The sequence below is a fragment of the Miniopterus schreibersii genome (assembly GCF_964146895.1).
Source record: "Miniopterus schreibersii genome assembly, chromosome: 1".
NCBI lineage: Eukaryota > Metazoa > Chordata > Mammalia > Chiroptera > Miniopteridae > Miniopterus > Miniopterus schreibersii.
The window spans coordinates 20,983,777-21,003,724 of record NC_138101.1 but is presented as its reverse complement, the minus strand read 5'-3'; the positions used below and the strand labels follow the sequence as shown (position 1 = coordinate 21,003,724).

Sequence of the window (19,948 nt, the reverse complement as noted above, 5' to 3'; positions counted from 1 at the left end):
CATTCAGATAGGCACTTAATCACTGGACACATATTTTCTATGTGACTCCTACAGGCCAGGCAACACACAAGATGCTGCCCAGAGTACAAAGTGGTAGGAAATAGGTCCTGTTCAATAATAATAATAATAATAATAATAATAATAATAATAATAATAAAGAAGAAGAAGAAGAAGCTTCTACATACCCAGGAGTACTTATGCCTTTGGAAGGGTTAGGACTGAATCGTACCTGACTGATGGTCTTTTCCATTTGCACCAAGCCCAGGTTGGGTAGTGTGTTTTTTATAAAGTCAACTATGGTTTCCAGGTTTTCATGCTGCAGAATCAAGGGCTTATGGCTCCCCAACAGACTCAAAGCCACTTTAAATATGACCTCTGATCCCTGGAGAAAGATCATATCTGGGAAAACACAGAAAGTTAAACCAGACCAGTTTCTGATGAAATCCCATTCCGTTTCCTTTTCCACACATCACGGAGCAGGGCAGAGGGAAACATGACCTCAAATTGCAAGCTTTATTTCCTTTTCAAGAGCCTGGTATTTCAGATAGAGTTGTCAAGGCAATGTTGCAAATAATAAAGAAATATAGGTAAACACACTACTGAGATTTTGTCATAGACTTACATAAATCTTTTTATTTGCTCCAAAAATATATTAAATCCAAACATGCTTCAAAAGTTAAATTTAAAAAAGGAAAACTTATCAGTCTGTTTTTCCAGGAATGCTCTAGATTTTAAAGGCGTTACTAAAACATATGTTCTTATGGGTAAAACAAAAAAGTTTTTAGCAATATAGCATCAGATATATAGCATTTTTATATAAACATTTAAATATACAGCACCTGTTTCCTCTATTTTGAAATAGGGATTGAATGAGAAGACCACTAAAAACTCTAAAATGTCTGCTCAACTCCAAAAGTACATTATTAAATACAAGTATACTGAATTTTAGGTTAATAATGGAGTAAAAAAGGTCTTCCTCAGAGGACTCCCAAGAACTTTGCCAGAGTAATTTAGTTCTTGCCATGTTTTGTTTCCTGTGTTAGCAATCCCTACACTGAATGCGCGCAGTGAGAGGGAGGGCAAGTTGCCGAGCAATGGGGTGAGCAGCCAGCCCAGCACTGGCTCCCTGGTTCCTCCACAGAGCTGAAACCACTGGTGAAAGAGGGTCATACTGTCCTGGGGCTGAAGTGCAATTAACAGCTAACTGTTGGTGACTAAATTCAGGCAAGTTATCTGACAACTGGAATAATATATATAAGAAAAAATATAATTTTAAAGATGGGAGCATAAATCTAGTTAGAGGTGATTGTCAATGTCCCCCCTGTCCCCCCCTCTTTGGCTATAGGATAATGGAAGAGACAAAGAGGTTGGAAATTCCATCAAGTCAATGACGACAGAAGCAGCTGAGAAAGAATCCCCGGCACTGCGCCTCTCTAGGCGGTTCAGTGAGATGACATGTAAAAGCCGTGAAGAAACAGAGAAGGCTGATGCCGCTGTGCATAAGGAAGAGGTGTCGAGTCAGAGTGGTTTGTGGACATCGCATAGGACAGCCCTAGGTGCCCACTGGCCGGGTTAGCCCTGGAGGTGCACTGTGACCTTCACTGAGGCCTTAACCACCTGAGTGCACTTGGCACAAGGGTTGGGGATGGCCCTAGGTGATGCTGCTGCTGAGGTCAACACATCTGTCTCAGAGCTCAGGGCCACAGTCTCCAAACACTTCACAAGTGCTTGTGGTTCAGGGCAGCCCCAGGGACCACACAGTTTCGGTGGCTGCCTCCCTCTTTGGTTTGGCTGCAGAGGCCGATCTCTGAATGTCGAGTCTTAGGGTCTTAGGGGACCTATCATGTGTATCAGGGCAGTGCTATGGAAGAGTCTTCCCATGAAATGTCCACTTTGCAGAATACAGTTTACCCATGTACTTTGCTACTACAGAAAATAAAGAGGTCTAAAATACCACTATGACCAAGATGTACTTTTAAACAGAAAAGACCTTTTTTTTAAAAAAAGTAAATTTGAAGATTCTGTGGTTTAGACACTAAACCTTCCTTTCAGTATATGAACATTTACAGCTGAACAAAAACTGATGGCATTTATCAGAATAAACATCTAGGACATTTTAGGCAGGGATCCTGGGGAATGGACCACACTTTCAGACCACCGACTTGCTATGGCTCAGTATCTTTGGTCTCTGAGGAACAAGTAACTTAAAATTAGATATAGCACCACTTGGGGTGGTGAACACACAATATACAGTTGATGTGTTATAGAACTGTTCACCTGAAACCAATATAATTTTATTAACCAATGTCATCCCAATAAAATTCAATTTAAAAAATTAGATACAGTACCAGTATCTAAGTCAATAAAATAATTATTGGGGAACTTCTGAGCATAATCAAATATGTAATTCATATTAGCAGTCTCTTAATGTTAACAATGAGTCTTCCAAGTTTTATTCCTTTAGGATCTTGATTTTTATAACAAATCTACTTAGTAGAGTGCTTCCTATGATTCTAGACTCAGACTTTTCTGGACTGTATGAAAAAAACAAAAGGAAGTTCGGACAGTTTTTCTTAACTCTCTTCAGTGGTATGTTATAACTCTGGATATATTTATTTCATTGGGTATAACGGTCTGTATTTAATGTAATAAAAAAGAAACATTCTTTCCTAATGCTATTCTCAACACCTTAAGAGCACTCTTATCTGCTGCTGTTTCTCTAATTTAACGAGCACTCACTGGGCATCTAACACATGCCAGGCACTATAGTGGGTGTGGAGGAATCAGCAGTGAACAAAGAACAAACTGCAGAATTGCCAGCAACCCCTGGTTTGGTAAAGTTATGTCCAGGTGGTTTTGAGAACAAAAGGAAGAAAAAAAGTCCAACGAAAGGTGATGGCCAAACCCAGTCTTGAAGAACCAAGACAAACTTGCTGGGTAAGAAGTCAGGGAATAATCGATAAATACTCTGAGAAAAGGCAAAGAGGGTGTAAATGCAGAGAGGTGTTGATAGAACCACAGCAGGTGAGGGAGCCCAGGAAGAGTGCGGTGAGGCAAGAGCCCCGGCTGCCAGCAGAAGGTGTGCTCAGTCCCCAAGGCGTTCTGCCAGGCCACGCCGTTCCAACTTTTCTCTGAGTGGGTCAGTGCACTGGTAAGGAGATGATGTCAGCGAGACCCAGGTTAGGGGTCTGATGCTTGAGTGGGTTTGTTAGTTTTAGAGAGAGAAAAGCCACCTCCTAAGAGCTGCTGACAAGACCACGCTGACTCCACCAGCACCCTCAGGAGCGCAGGCCGCCAGCTGCTCGACTCCCCAGTGCTCCTGGAGGCCACAGCAGGTGCCCATCCTCCCAAAGACTAGCCGCCCGGTTATCTGCACTAGTGAGCCTGGGAGAGCCTGGCCCCAGAAGCTTCTGTTAGACGGGGGAGGCCTCAAGTAAGGAGTTCATTTGGGTGCACGAGGATGGAATGTGCCTGTAAAGTGGAAGGAAAGACCCCTCCAAGTTCGCTTGGACGAAGAGGCTTTGAAACCTATCTGACTACACTTGTGGGGCAAGAGCTATACCCTTCAAACAATGAGTGCATGTGTCTCCCTTGGGAAATTTTAAAATATAGTAATTTTTAAACAATGATAAAGAAAAATGTTACCTATAAACCCACTGCCTCAACCTAATTATTTTCATTTTTGCCCATTTTCTGATCCTTATACATTTACATTCTGAAATTGTTTGCTTGTTTTTTAAACCAAAAAACAAACAATAATCTCCTTGGAAAACTGATTTAATTCCTCATATTTGAAAATCACTACGCAGGAAAGTGACCTGTTGGCCCACCCGGCATTTGCACTGTCCAGCTCTCAACACTGGCTGGCTTTCTTTCTTCTGTCCTTTCTCAAGCCACTTAGACAGGCCCAGGGTTTTATCAGGCAGGAAGTAAAAGGAACCTTAAATTCAGCTGACTGCAGCACTTTGCAAATTATCTGCTGAGAACAAAGCAAATAGCGACTTTCCTTTGAAGACACTTGGGCAGCCCTGTTATTGTGCTACAGGTATGGGAACTCTATTTGAAACGCCCCATGATGTAAAAGGGCAATTTTCCTGTGGGGGAAAACGATAAACGCCAGGCCCACGGCCAGTAAGCAAACTTACACCGCATCCCTTTTCCAGCCACCTCTGTCTCTGTCAAGGGCAGTCTCTCCCCCTAACTTTCTAGGGGAGGCTGCAGTCCTCCAGCTGTGACACCCCCACGCTCCTGCCAGGAGCAGGTAGGAGGGGAATGAAGGATGAGGGCAGCCCAGACAGATTTTGCAAACACTCACTTCATCACTGCTGTGTCACGTTACCAAAGGGCCATTTTTCCTGGCTGTATAAAAATCTTGTTTACCGTCTATTTTAGACCTTTAGCCTCTCTGAATCCTTCCCCACGTTGGAAGCACAGGTGGCTTCTGTGCTTTTTGCTAAAGCCTTAGTTTTTACATTCCGTCTCCTCTCTCACCTACGTGTAAGTGCCTCCTGTAGAAAACTTCAGGAGCCTCCTATTGTTAGGAGCAAGCCTGGTCCTCTGTCCCCCAAAGGCAGACATGATTAGAAGGTGAACAGAGCCAGGACCTCTCCCAGGGACCCCTTTACATCCAAACTGGAAAAATACAGGAGGGGGCTATTTTACATGATGTGACACCCAGGCGGAAGGACTGACTTCCAGAAAAGCATGATTACCAGGTGCCTTAATGATGAAGGTCAAGGCACATACATTACTGGCAGCTACCCCTCCAAGCAGCATAGACTTAACTCCAGGTGACCCATTAATTAATGTACAAGCCATGCTGGCTGCAAGCCGAGAATCCTTTACATATAAAATAGTGAATAGTTAACAAAGGTCCATTTGTTTTCAGGGTTTACCCAGACCTAAAGACATAACAAAATGGGCTTCAGACCAAAAAAGACTCCAGTGTATGAATGGCAGACTTTGGGATTTAAAACTGAGCAACCCACCATCATAAAGCAAAACAAACCCAGTTCAAGTCACTGATGCTAAGTACAGAAATGGTTTTTAAAAATCTACCTTTTCTAATAAAACATTTTGTTTTTAAGAACTGATAGATGGAATGAACTGTGCAAAAAATCCCAGCAGTTTTTTTGCAAAATGAATCACGACACAGGGCTGCCTTGAGTTCCCACTTTCTGCCCACGACTCCAAGAGCCCTGAGCCCTTAGCCGGCAGGACATGAACTCACTTAGTGTAGCCAGGGTCTGTGAGATCCAGGAATTAGAGATACTAGCATCTTTATGTATAATGTATAAGAAATTCCAAGGCCCATCATGACTACAGAACATAGGGAGAAATATGTGCTTTTACTGGTTTCAGCTTTTATTTATGAAGTCATGAGGATGAGCTTCACAGTTCTGGATACTCATTTCCAAAGCAGAGTTTGTCTGCTTGTTGTCAATGCCTCTTACCCACTGATGCAGCCTAAGGAAACATTTTTTTCCTAGAGATTTATTGCCCTGGAGCCCAGAACTATCTGCAGACAGCAGCTTTGGTGCTTGTGGCCAGGAACAGTGACAACTCAGCGCTGGCCCTCCTGTCCAGGCCCCTGCACACCCTGTAATTTGACGCTTGAGCTATTTCTAATCACTGGCAACGCTCCCTCCCTGCCCTGTCAATCTCCACTCCCCACCCAGTTTGAAAAGACAGTAAAGAATCAGGAGTGGGGGAAAGGTGAGTAAGAGGGACGGACTAAGGATTTTCTTTGAATTTCCAGAGTAAGAAAAGTAAAATGCACTGAAATTTTGAGCAAGACAGAAGCCTCCAGCTGGAGACCTTATAGTTTCTGTGACTCTTTTGTTAGTAAAATATGCAGGCAATTTTGGGGCTTTTAGGTATCTTTTTTTTTTTTTTTAACTATGGTATAAATCCTTCATGAAATATCACTAACATTTTTGTTTAACCAGGAAGATATTTTTGAGTATCTATTTTCCTCAACGCTTTTTCTTTTCAGGGACAGAAAATAAAAATCCACTCGGTGAAGTAGTTATACAAAAGGGGGTTAGTGAAGATTTTAAGAACACAGATTCTTCTAGTAAAGCCAAACGGAGACTTTTTTAAAAGTTCTTCTGGATTGAAGTGAATAAAAATGAAAATCTAGTACTTGGGGGGGGGGGGGGGCAGAAGACCACTCAATGCCCACTTAGATTAAAAAGCAAATTTTAGGATCCCCAGAAATTGGTATACAAAGCTGCCTAATGTAGCACTCTCTCAATGTTTGGGAACATCAGATGCTCCCTAATTCTAAAACAAATGTAAGAAAGGATGATAAGATTATCAGTCTTTAAGCCATCAAGTGACTGAACACAAATGACACCTTAAAACCACCTGGTGTTGTGAGGAACATCAATTTTTTAATAACCTTCACAGTAAATAAAATAAAAAAGAACCTGAATTGTCAAAATTATTGTTTCATTCTGCAGCAGGGAAATCACACTGTACAAGAACTGCCAGTGCTCGCAGTGTCTCACTTGGCTCCTGGTATCTAAGAGAGCGTGCCTATTTGCCCCGTGAAGGCAGCTTTAAAATCTATTTTTTAATTTTTTAAATTGATGTATAATAGACAAGGGGTTTTGAGACTTTGCACGTGAATACCTATTCTACTTAGACAGGGACAATCTTCTTGAAAAAGAAATCAAGAAAAAGGGAGATGGTCTGAAGTGTGAGCCTATGGTTACACAGTGGGGTGCGGAAGTGGGGGTGACGTTTGAAAGGTAAGTGCGGGGACGTCTGAGGTTGGGACAGTGAGTCAGCACAGAGGTGTCACCGAGAGCTTGATGGCAGAGAAAACGAAGAGCCGAGGGTAGGGAATAGGAGAAAACAGGAGGAGATGCAAAGAGAATCTAGAAAGAACAGGAGCCCAGGAGGCACTGGTGCAAGAGCTCTAAGGAGGATCGGTGAACAGCACCACAGGCCAGGGAGGCCGAGGAAGACGATTCGTGAGAGGTGCCTCCCGGTACAAGGTGCCCGGGCTCCTTGGCCGAGCCTTTAAGATGGTGAGGGAATCAGGTCCAGTCCCACCAGATGAAGGCATGTAGGGAAGCCCAATGATGACCAGAGTTAAGGTTATGCAATTCACAAAACCCAGCCCTGACTAAACTGAGTGTCAAACAACACCCTGTTCTTACAGAAGACACAGGTAGGAAAATAAGAAGAGTCACCAGGGAGTGACAGCTAATGGTTCTCACCGGACAGGAGAATGGGGGTTCAGGCGAACATTTCCACCCACTTACCGAAGACTCTGGCCACAAATCCCAGGGGGAACTGGGAGGCGAACACGGTGAGAAACCAGGGGGCGGCGTAGAGGCTGGGGCCAATCTCATGCTCCTCCAGGTGGTTGTACAGGTCTCGGTGGTAATCGTGCAGGAGCCGCGAGAGCTGGTACATCTGGATCTGCAGGGACACAAACAGGTCAGCTCTCACTGTCCGCTGCATGTGTGCAGGGACTCACCTCACTCACAGGACAAAGAGAAGACTTCTTAGAACCTGAAACACTCTGTTTGGCTCAGGATGTCTTTTGATCTCAGCTTCTCATTTATCCAACAAGAGCTCCCTGGGTCCCTACTGAATGCGAGGCCCTGGCCGGGTGCAGGCCCAGAGCACTGATGCTGGGTCTCCGACCACTTCCTTTCTTTCCACCGACCCCTTGTGTTCTTGGCTGAGAGAATCTAAACTTCCATCTTGTGGAAACACTTCATAAATTCTCTTGCAAATACACATTCCTAGCAAAACCCAAAGCCAGGGGGATGAGAAATAAAATGCTAAGAGTGAAGTGAGAGCATGTGATGATTCTGTGGAAGGACTTTGTGGTATCTGTTTGGTTAGTACATTCCCTCTGGGCCCCCCACATTATTCAAGAGGCAGGACAAGTGGGATTTCTGTAGGTTTATAACATGAAGTAGATCCTGGGCAAGCTAAAATAAGAAGTGTTTATCTCAAGACGGAGAAAACTTTTCCAACTAAAGTTAACTTCAACGTAAAGGGTTCCCTTTTCGGAGTGTGACAGGGTCCTGGCAGGAAGCCCTGAGTCCAGCAATCCCATGGCTCGAGCCCAGAGAAACGATAACCTAGGGGTGGTCAGCTCCCTGCTGAGATGCTACAAGTTGGATAGTGCTGTCCAAACCAGAAAACACTGTCTACAGGGGCCATACAACAGTCCTCTTAAGTACCAGCTGTGGCTGTTTTGCTTTGTATTTAAAAGAATCTAATCACCAAGGCCACAAGCTCCTCAAAAAGAGTTTTGTGTTACAACATTAAATTATGTAAAACTTGAAAATTCCGATCTCTTACATGGCAGGTATGTCTAAAGTCTATATTAAAGCGAATAGGAAGAAGGTAGGAGGAGCCTGACAAATGTGTGGAAAGTGTTATGTGGGTCAAAATCTTTTAGTGAGTGGAATGGCCTCCTTTTATGAGATCTACTTCCAGGTGGCTCACATTCACAGGTGGGGGTGAACTGGTAATCACACAATTCCGTGTTCTCAAAGAGTCCTTAGCGCTACTGTATCCTTTCCAAGGATACCTTCTGAGGCTCTGAAATCATGGTATGGCTGGTAAATAAACACATAAACACGTGCTCCAGCATTCAGGAATATTCCCCAAGGAAGATCCAGAGCTTTCCCACTTCTAAAGGTACAGAGTCAGCGCTTGGTACTTAAAACACACTGTTGTTTGCCTTTCTTTTAATGTGACCTTCCCTCCTGTCACTCGTTCATGCAACAAATACTAACTGGGTGTCTATGTCATCCTAGGCACTGTTCTAGGAACTACAGATGCAGCTCCAAGATGGGCATGATCCCCCCCTCCCCTTTCAGGATATATTCTAAGGAAAATCAGAAAATGAACAGGTAAGTGAATAGGTAATTTCAGGCAGTAAGAGTGTGAGGCAAAAGAAATGGGACAGGATATTGTGATACAGTGTGCCTAGGGTGGAGGTGGGGGCACACAGTGGTCAGGAGGAGCTTCTCCTGGCATGTGTGATATTTGAGCTACCTCTTGGATGACAAGGGGTAGGGGTCAGTAGGGTCCCTGGCACAGGAAGCAGCAAACATGGGAGGTAGGAATTAGACCATCTGGAGATGCTTTGATGAAGAATAAAACGGAGGGCCCTAGGCTCAGAGAGGCTAGCTGTGTGACCTGGTAAAATTCTGTAACCCCTCTGAGCCTTAGTTTTCCCACGTATAAATTGAGCCGGTTGACAGTGTGTTCCTGAGGGTCAGTGAGGAGATCAGTGCCTATGAAACAGGTGGTGTAATGCCTAGCAGAGAGTAAGTTCTCAGCAAAGATCGCTATTAGTGTTAACTGATGGTGGAAAAGCTCCTTAGTGCAGCATGGGGATGCAGTCAAAAACACTGTAATAACTGTGTATAGTGCCAGGTGGGCGCTGGAACTATGAGGGGGGAAGGATACTTTGTAAAGTATATAATCATCTAACCACTATGATGTACACCTGAAACGAATACAAAATAATACTGAATATAAACTGTAACTTAAAAATAAAATTAAGGGAAAAAAAGAATAAAAAACTCCTTAGCTAGACCTAGAAAGGAATCATAAACATTTTGGCTTTTGTCCCCATCAAAGACTTAAGGAAGGCTCTACCTGTAAAATAATCATGTCGGGCCGATACTGTTTCCGCAGCCCCCTGTCAAACATCAGGAACTTGAGCATGTGGAACGCCTCCTCCTCTCCCATGTGGAGCAGCAGAACGCCGGCCACAAAGCTGAGGCCCTGGCAGTAGCCCACTTCCTGGTCCAGGAGCGAGTAGGCCTTCAAGATGTTGTAAAGGGACAGCTGCCCCGCGCCCAGCTGGGCCGAGAAGTACGGGTGCGTTGGAAAGGTTCGCCCTGCGAAAACGAGACACATCAGTCATAATTTTAAGAAAGCAAGCCTGTGAATCAGGAATCCATGGGCATCAGGTTACAGCAACAGACCTTCAGAAGCCGGATATCCTAAGTCAGCTCTGTAAACAAGGTCATCTGGTTGTTCTCGGAATAATGTTTGCAACTAACACCTCAGCAAGAATTCATGCTCTTGTGTGGTGAGAGAAATGAGAATGACCTTAGGTCCTACAGATACCTGGATTTCTATCTAAAGCAAAAAGAAAACGGTGGGTCCTCTAAACAGAGGAGCCGAAGCTGTGGTCCTTCAGGAGCACCTGTCCCAGGATCATCTAAAGACAGCAAAAGGCCCGGCTGGCTACAGACCACCCTCATGGGCCTTTCCCAGGCAGCCTGTTTTGTGCCTGCAAATGCTTCGGGCCACACGTGGTATTTCTGTACTTTTAAACCAACGGACTGAGGAGCAGGAGGTGTTTTCTTTTACACAAAACAGTTACCTTCCTTCCGGAAAGAGGTTAAAAAAATAAGTTCTCGACACCCTGATTATTTACACAAAAAGCTGGTATTCAGAAAAGGTTTAAAGACTTCTTTTGTCCAGGTGGCTTTTGTGGCTGATACCTGTCAAGTCCCACCTCACCCCCTCCTTCTGGAATGTGACCGATGGGGAAGTGCGTTTCCAGGGAGCAGAGAAAAAATGCTTGGCCAGGGCCCGGCGTGGACCCAGGTGATAGCTGTGGTCGGCAGAGGCAGAAGGTGTGTCTGGGCCACAAGTTAACTGTCAGGCCTAATTATTCGACTGGCGAAAGGAAGAAGACACACTCACGTGTTCTGCCTCAGCCTCCTGCGAAAGCGTTTGCCAGCCCCGAGTGGTTTATCTGAACTTGACTTAAGAGGATATCACCAGCCCCCTAACTACCTTCCTGATTTCTTGTCCTGTATTCATTTCTTGCCCGCTCTACCTCTTCTCCCAACAAATGTGCCCAAAACACACCTCGCACGCATCATCCCACTGGGAATAGCAACCAATGGCTCCCCAGTGGAGCTCTGCACACTCGCCTCCTTACCTCCCCTCCCAGCCTCATCCTCTACTCCAGGCTTAACCTAGGAACTGTGACCTGGGCCTCTGGACGCCTCCAGGCTGCCGGCAGGCCTGTGCGTGTGCGTGTGCCAAGTATCAGAGGGTCTAGTTAGGCCTGCCCATCTTCCTAGTCTACAGCAGCATGCACAACTGACCTGTAAGGCGAGCCACATACATCATTTAACATTTTTTAGCGGCCACATGAAAAAGGAACAGGTGAAATTAATTTTAGTAAGACATCCTGTTTAACCCAAGATACACAAAATATTGTCATTTTCAACACATATCAATATACAAATTATTGAGACATTTTGCATTCTTTTTTTCATACTAAGCCTTTGAAATGCAGTGTATTCTTTACTGACAGCACATGTAGTGTAGACCAGCCATATCCAAGTGCTCAACAGCCTCAGGCAGCTGCTGCACTGAAGCACAAGCATACCGCTCTCTGCAGATGCTCAGAGGGACTAGGAAACAGGAAGCTCTTCACTCCATCACCTCATAGGCCTCCAAGCAGATGGAGCAATCCCACCTCTGCGTGCCCCTGCCCTGCATGCACCTCCCCCAATCTCTCTTGGTCTCAAATAGGTGCAGGTGGCAGAACACACAGGGCTCTGTGGCATGGAGGAACACCAGGGAAGGTTTAACTGGTTGTGAATTGAATCCTTCAATATTATCATTTCTGTTCACCAGATACCCTCTCATATTGACACCACACCACACAGAAACAAGAGCTCACACAAACTGGCCCTGCTTGTGGAGTGGACATTCCTCACTTAATAAGGTTCCTAAGAGGATGAGCCTGGCAGCCTGGAAAGTGACTCAACAGTTGTCAGATGTGGGGCAGGGCCTTCATGGGCATGGGGCCTGTGCAGTCACACGGGCTCTGCTCAGAAGGGCCTCATGCTGGGTTTAATGCTCTATTGTTGCCACCTTGAAATTCTCAATTTAACAACAGGCCCTGCATTTTCATTTTGCAACAGACCCTGCAAGTTTGGTAGCAGCTAGAAGGCAAGATGCTTGTCAGTCCATGTGGCCCAGCCAGAGAAGAGAGAGCTGAACAGATGTAGCGGAAACAGGGCTTAACGGATGGGGCAGGTTCCTGAACTCAGGCCTCAAGATTCACCTGCTGAGCCTTGGGAGAAGCTGTTTCCTCCTGCTTGGGTGTGGTCAGCTCTGAGGGAGTGTTATGACACTTAACTATAGGAGGAAAAGCTGTGTTGGTATGCAGTGGGCAGGGCAAGAAAGACGGAAGCAATATGGTGTCCTAGAAGGGATGTGATAAGGAGGCTAAGAAGACCTAGGTTTTAGAACTTTCTGCCACTTGGTAGCTTGTAACAACCTCGCTGGGCCTCCTTCATCACCTCTGAAGTGGAATAACATGTGCCCAAGTTCACACAGGGTTGTATAAAGTTGAGACCCAACAAAGCTAGATGTTTCCCAAACGATAAAACACTGCCCAGTCTATCATTCTTACTCTTCGTAAGAAAAAAACCTTGCAAAAAAGCTGATGAGACTAACATCTAATTTCAGAAAGTAAAGCCAGAGGCAGGAAAACAAAATCCATGAAAACGCAAAGTATGTCCAATCAACAAGCATTCTGTTCTGGCCAGAACATGAATGTCACTTTTTTAAAAAATATATATCTTTATTATTTCAGAGAGAGGAAGGGAGAGGGAGAGGAAGCTAGAAACATCAATGATAAGAGAATCCTCACTGGTCAGCTGCCTCCTGCACGCCCCCATCTGAGGATTGAGCCGGCAACCCCGGCATGTGCCCTGACCGGGAATCAAACCTTGATCTCCTGGATCCTGGGTCAGTGCTCAATCGCTGAGCCACGCCTGGCCAGGTTGGATGTCACTTTTGAAGAAACACTGAAATTTGTTTCACTCCGTACTATTCACCTTTATTGGGCCCTGAGTTAGCCATAATGAAGACTAAACAGACACTGTAGACTAAATGACTGACTTGGCAAATGCCACCTCTTGGTGAGAGGTGAGGGGGAAGCAACAGGCAGCTTGGGGGAACTTCTAAGTGAGGCCTCCCTGAACTGACCCAGGAAAGCCTGGCAGGCAGGGTTCTCTGGAACCACCAGGTCTGGGCCAACATACAGGCTTTGCCAGTTCAAGTGTGGAGAGAAGGCTGGCCCTGGTAGGTCCCTGGATAAAGCCTGGAGAGATGCACAGAGGTTATCCAAGACCTGTACTGTTGGAGACAGAGCTTCTTTTCGGCCCTGGGAGGGTATCTGGAGGACTGGGAGAAAAGCAGAGAGAGGAGCCAGGGCTCCCAGGGAGGTGGCTGCAGCTGGCCTGCGGGGTGGGAGCTGGGCAGGACTGAGAGGACGTGAGCGCAACCCAGCCCTGCCCCTGAATGAGAAAAGGCCCAACCTTGGCTCCCACAGACCACGTGCGGACTGGAGGAAAGGCTGCAGGAGGCCACCCTGGGTGTGGCCAGGGCAAATAGCTCCCCAAGGAGAGGACCCCCCCCCCAGGCCCCGTGCTGAGCTGGCATCTTCCTTCCCGTCTGCAGAGAAGTGATTACATCTGAGCAACAAGAGGCAGAGGCCTGTCCTGGCCATGGAAGAAGGAGCGGAAGGCCAAGACAAGAGGAAGTCTGAAACGAGGGGAGACACCTTCCCTCGTCCTCCCCACATCCCGGGAAGGGGGGGGGGAGTAAAGAAGCTGTCTGTACTCCCTCCCTTTCAACCTCTTACTCTGAACTGATTTTTCACTTCATTTCACATGATAGGAACATGATGTCATTTTTTCTGTTACTCATCACATGAGCAAACAGAGCTATTGGCAATTCGCAGAACTGCTGTGCTCGGGGTCAGTGGGCCAAACGGGCACCAGCCCCACTCTGTCCCCAAGGTGTGATCACAGCCTGTCAGCATCCTCCTTCACCCAGCCAGCCGTTTCCATGGGAACACACAGGCCACTTAGCTCAGAGGGCCAGGGACGCAGCACAGAGCCACAGTGGGGTTAGGCTGCCAGCTGAACTGTGTGACCGTAGTCACCACTTGATCTCTCTGTGCCTCAGTTTCCTCGTTTCTTATCTCAGGGCTGTTGCGAGGATCACATGAGATTGAGGTGCTAGTGCAGTGCCTCATCAACATTTCAGAAGACTTCCTGAGCATATACAATGTGACAGGCTCTGTCCTAGGAGCTGAGGGAGCAGGTGAAGCAGCCCATCCAGCCCACAGGGGGAAGCATCCCATGGGAAGACAGGCAATACAAACGCTGTCGTCGCTGCCGCAGCACCCACCAAGGACCGTGGCGGGGAAAGCGGGGTGCTCAGCAGTGCGGTGGCTGTGTCCCGGGAGCAAGGTACTCCACCTCTCTGCGCTCCAATTTCCTCAGCTCTAAACAGGGATCGAATAGTATCTACCTGGTTGTGTTGTGAAGATTACAGAAAGTAATTTAAGTAAAGGTCACACACCATTTGGTGTGAGGTAAAGTTAAGTATTAGCTTTAAATAATAATGGTAACTGTAAATGTGGTGAGTGTCATGGGGTGTGGGGAAGACATGGGGTGGGACAGATGCCCTAACGGAGGCACCTAATCCAGCCAGAAAGTGGGAGGAGAGGCTATAGCCAGGGCCAGCTTCTTGATGACACTCAAGCTTAGACCAATGGCAACATTTATGAAACTGACCCTTAAACTTTGCTGTGTGGCTGGACAGAAAAGACCCAATACTGCCTGATCCAGCTCCCCTTCAAATTACTGGGAATGTCCTCCCTCCCTCCTGGCTGCTGCAGGGACCTAAAGAGCCAGGCCACTGCCAGGCCTGAAGCACAGACAGAGGCTCAGGCAAGTCCCAGGCGGCAGCAGCAACAGCCAGGAAGAATATTCCGGAAGTAGGGCCACATGCTCTGAAAGCAGCAGGGCCAGGTTCCAGCAGCCTCCACATGGGGCCCTCAGGGCTCCCGGAGCCCTGCAGCCGGTGGAGATGGAAGCCACAGTTAGAGGCGGCAGGCAGAGAGGGTGCACGGGTCCCCGCTCCGCCTCCACCCGGTGAGTGGCTGGGGACAAATCAGGAGGCTCTTCCATACATTAAATTACATCCTCATGACACATGCTCTTCACCGTGGCAACGCCACGTGTCCAATGCACTGTTCCCATCTTAGCATTTTCAAAACTATTCAAGAGACAAGGTACCCCCTTTTCCAAAATAAAACTGCCCCAGGCACACACAATCTGCTCTCTACAATTTTTCTAATAAACCCTGTTGGAAAGCAGTAAAGGCTAGGGAGTGGCTCCTGTAATTAAACCAGCCCTTGGTTCTGACACTTATGTCTTCCAGGATGCTCCTTCGGTTGACTATAAAACCTCCTGTCAATATTTGAATTACTGACCTGAACCATGGTCACAGCTGGAGCCCTCATGACTGCCACCCTCACACAGAGCAGAGTTAACAGCTGCCTGGTGAAGGGAGAGAGATTTTTATGTGTACTTGATGAAGGCATTTGTTATTACTCCAGGGCTTTTTTAATTGAAAGGCTCAGTAGCAAATTTCGATTGCTAAACCTAAAGGCAGATCACTAAATAACTTGGACAGTCTCCCCCGATTTTTCAAGTGAGTGAAACTTCCATTTCCACATCGCATCGATCTGCAGACTTACCAAGGTCGATAAGGATGGCATGCTGCTGCGAGGTGAGCTGTTTCAAGAGCTCTTTGTACAGCGTGTCCTTGGGTTGCTGTTTCCCGGGAAGCTGGTGTTTAAGGTGGGATTGCTCTGCGAGGAATTTCCAGATCTCACCTCGGTGATGACGTGGCACACCTTCGGGGATGGGGCCAGGAAGGGGTAGAAAATGCAGAGAAAGACTTTATGCACAGAATACAGCTTAATAATAAAAATGAGTTGTGTTTTATTCCATTGATCTGAATTCTTGTTCTATTATGAATTAGCAGCACAGGAAGCAACCAAAATTTTGTCCTATCTACTCCTTTCCTTCCTTCCTCCACACCCCCCATTTCTCCCCTCACATCCCCGACCCCCTCCCACTTTCCTTTCACCTTTCAAATATATACTCTCTGTTGGGACTATGCTAGAATCTGCCAGGAATAAACTGTGAATGGTCTGAGCCCCTATCTGGTGCCAACTGATAGTGTCCTAGGGAAAGAAGAGCAAGCGTGTAACTCTACCACGCAGAAGAAGGTCATTTCATAAAAGGAGTTGTGATCAAAGTGAGGTGTGCTGAGATGAAGGAAATCAAGATTCCACAGAACCTTTCATTTGTGCAAGGACTTAGGAGTGGGGGGAAGGAGGAGAGAAAACTCAGAGGAAGGGAACTGTGAGTGTTCTGTCACCTTGGCCCAGGGCACACATGGGGCTGGAGCAGGGGCCCGTCATGCTGGACAGGTTTTAGTAGAGGCAAAACTGAGCAAGAAACCTGCCCTTCATTTGGTAGCTCTAGGGAACCATGGGATGTTTCTGAGCTGGGGAAGGAAGGGCCTAATCACAGCTGAGATTCCAGGCTATTGATGAGACACCTTTCTGCAGGGTGGGCTGGGGAAGGGGCCTAAGGCCAGATGGCGCACCGTCTGCGCAAACCTGCCGGGGTGAGCAGTCAGCGGAGACCTGAAAACGAGAGAAATCACCCGAGAGACTTGGCCCAATGATTCAAATATGATTGATCTGAAAACTCAAAGTGATAAAAAAAAATGTCCACACATAAGAAAAGTTCTTTTAAAGTTAATGATGTTATTTAGGGCAAACCTCATTAGAAAAAGTGACGGTTTTCACGATTCAAAATCCTCTGGTTTTCAAGATTCAAAATTATTTGGTTCATCATTCAGCTGTCACAGGCACCAGTGGGAAATGGGGAGAGAAAGACTACCTAATAAGACGCCAAATCTTTCTCATCTCTGATGGGAGTTCTCTTAAGAGAAGCTCCAAATAAGGAAAAGGAACCTGTGAATAAGGAATTGAGCTTCCCCCATCCAGAAAAAAGGTGACCGCTCCCTGCACTTCCCTGCCCCTCGGGGAGCCTCCCCGGGAAGAAGGTTTTTCTAGGTTCCCCACTGGCCACCTCCGAGATAAGTCTGTATTCTGGCAAGAGGGCAGCAGCAGCAGCTACTATTCCTACAAGGTCATGGTGCTGTCCCCATTCTGAGCACTTGGCATCATCCTCACAACCTAAGGGAAATACCACCCTCACGGTAAAGATGAGGAAATAGGCTCCCGAGAATAGGTCCCTTGTCCGAGATCACCCAGCTGCTCAGTGGCAGCCCAGGGAGAGGGACTGACATTTTCTACAGATGTCCTCCCTGTCACAACAGTTAGACACAGGGCTGCTCACATGGGTATTGGAGAAAAAATATTTTATGTTCTTACCTGGCAATTAATAATAAAATAATAATTTGTCGTTTGAACCAGATAGCAGTCAATCTATTACTTGCTCCATAAGGAAATATTTTGAAATAATTACAGCCATCTCTTGGAAATACTTAAGTTATAGTAAGTAATTTGGTTTTCCCTTACACAAACCAGTTGTAAAAAAAAAGCCTGTGGGAGAAATATAGAGCCACGCTTAACTGTGACCGTATCCTACACCTTTCTGAATGTTTATCTCAGCCAGTGTTAATCTGATGGCCTAAGGAGTGGGTTGAAAGGTGGCCTCCAAAAAGGTATGCCTATATCCGAATCCCCAGAACATGTGAATGTTAACTTATTTGGAAAAAGGTCTTCATAGATATAATTAAGATCCCAAAATGAGATCGTCACCCTGGATTATCCAGGTGGGCCCTCTATCTAATGACAGGTGTCTGTAAGAGACACACAGAGGAGGAGGCTATGTGACCACAGAGGCAGAGGCCGGAGTGATGCAGCTACGAGTCAAGGAATGCTGGCAGCCACCCAAAGCTGGAAGAGGGGAGGTGCAGCCCTGCTGCCACCTTCACTTCAGAATTCCAGCCTCCAGAATGTGAGAGAATAACCTGTGTTGTTTTAGCCACTGATGTTGTGATAATTTGTTATGGCAGCAACGGGAGACTAATACACCTGCATATCTGCTTTTCTATATTATTCTATTGCTTCTCTCCCTCTCTAGTGTTCCTGCTCAGAAATATATCTTAGGGGTGTGTGTGTGTGTGTGTGTGTGTGTGTGTGTGTGTATGGTTCGAAGTAGTAAAGGCTAGTATGTGTGTGTGTGTATGTCATATATATACAGAATATACATGTTATATGTATATATATGCACACACATACTAGCTTTTACTACTGCAAACCGCATTAGAAATAAATGTGGCCTGAGAAACTGCATGCTAAGTGATTTATAGTGGGGCTTTTTACAAAATAGTTTTTTTCAAACTGGAAAATTTTCCCAAGTTATGAGATGAACAATTTCCTCTTATTACTAACTCAATCCCATTAAACTTATCGGACTTTTTTTTTGGAGGAAAAAAACCCACTGGCTCTGTGTCACTGGGCAGTACCACATATTCTGGTATTTAAGAGAAAGCTTAGACACGTGATTTAAAAACAAAGGCTCATGCAAATTGGAGCCAATGCTTTTGCTAATGACCTGGAATAATCTTTCCATGCTCTGTTTTGCCTCCACTCCTAACCCAAGAGAGAAACCTGCAGGAGTCTACCCAGGACCTGTAGGCAGAGCTCTGGGTGGACAGGCGGCCACCCTCCACCCAAATGCAAATACTTTTTCATCTGTATGACGTTAAAAGTAATATATGCTCACTATTCAAATACAAAACTCCTGAAAGGGCAAAAAGCATAAAGAAGAAAATGAAAAACTACCCATAACTAGAGTGAATATATAAATCACCATCCAAAGCAGGATGCTTATGAAAGCAAAGGGGAGGAAGGGGATTGACTATCTTACTGGAACAAGCTGTAAAACAGGGCTATGCCAGGCAAGCCAGATGCGTGGTCATCCTGCTTATTACTCAGATATCTGCGAACACATCATGATGTTTTTCTACAGATACACACACAACAGCATGTGAGGCCATGCTGTACTTTTTTCTTTCATTCAGCGACTCATTTTTTGCATCAGTACAAATCTACTGTGTCATTTTCAGGGAGTATGGCATGGGTGTGGTCACATGGCTGGGGATTTGGGTTCTGTTTTCTTTTTTGGCTATTAAGCAATGCCAAATAAGCATTCTTTCCCACTGCAGAACACTGTTGATTGATTAGTATCTAGGTTTCTATATATGGCATTGCTGGGTCAAAGGTAAGCAGAGTCTGCACCTGGCCCATAGTGCCTACTGCTCAGGTAGACTCTTTGCAACCCCATTCCTAGAAAAGCACACTCCTGTTTATAAAGTTCTACTTGACACCTCTTAATCATTAAATAAATGAGATCATTTAAATAAATCATTAAATAAAATAAACCACTTAAACCCAAGCTAAACTTTGAAATGTTTAAAATTCCACAGAACTATTCCTCCTTCTCCCAAACTGACATTCTAATGCTGCTACTCTCAGTTTTAACTTGGAAAGTTCATAAATCCCTTCATTTCCATCACTGAGGGTCCTCTTACACATACAGAGATTGCCTTTTCTTTTCAAGGGCTTGGAAGTGAGTTGGCCTCGACCTAGAAGGCCAAAGGTGTGATTCTGATTTAATCTCATTTTTTATTCTGAGCTACAAGATGGACTGAGGCCATTTGTTTGGAGTTGTTAAATCCTATGCGTTGAAACCAGCTGAATAATTGACAAAGCCCCTTTTACAGTTAGAAATTCAGAGTTCCTGCCACGGAAAGTGATGTGGCAATGTCGGAAATACACGAGGAAATTCCAGGTTAGCCTCAGCTCACCTCAGTATACACACTGTTCACCCATCTATCCTTAACAGACAGGTTCCAGGTGCCTAGAGTATTTAGCCCCCCTTGTAAAAATGCAAGATGGAAACCAATATATCCAGGTGCAGGCTTCTAAGAAAGTCAAACATCTGGAACAGCTGTCACAGGCCCAGGAGATTTACCTTTTATATAAACAAAGACAACTGAAGACCATGATGTAGTC

General features: G+C 45.7%; 1 protein-coding gene across 6 annotated transcripts in view; it reads right to left on the bottom strand.

The window, feature by feature from the left end:
• Nucleotides 1-19,948, bottom strand: part of TBC1D1 (TBC1 domain family member 1) — a 197,391-nt gene that overhangs the window by 12,323 nt on the left and 165,120 nt on the right. For all 6 annotated transcript variants that reach the window (XM_081143415.1, XM_081143413.1, XM_081143414.1 and 3 more), the window contains 4 exons: nt 15,581-15,739; nt 9,643-9,887; nt 7,275-7,434; nt 230-399 (listed from right to left, as the gene is read on the bottom strand). In XM_081143415.1, the coding sequence (XP_080999541.1) occupies nt 230-399; nt 7,275-7,434; nt 9,643-9,887; nt 15,581-15,739 (734 nt within the window). The remainder of the gene's footprint in view (nt 1-229; nt 400-7,274; nt 7,435-9,642; nt 9,888-15,580; nt 15,740-19,948) is intronic.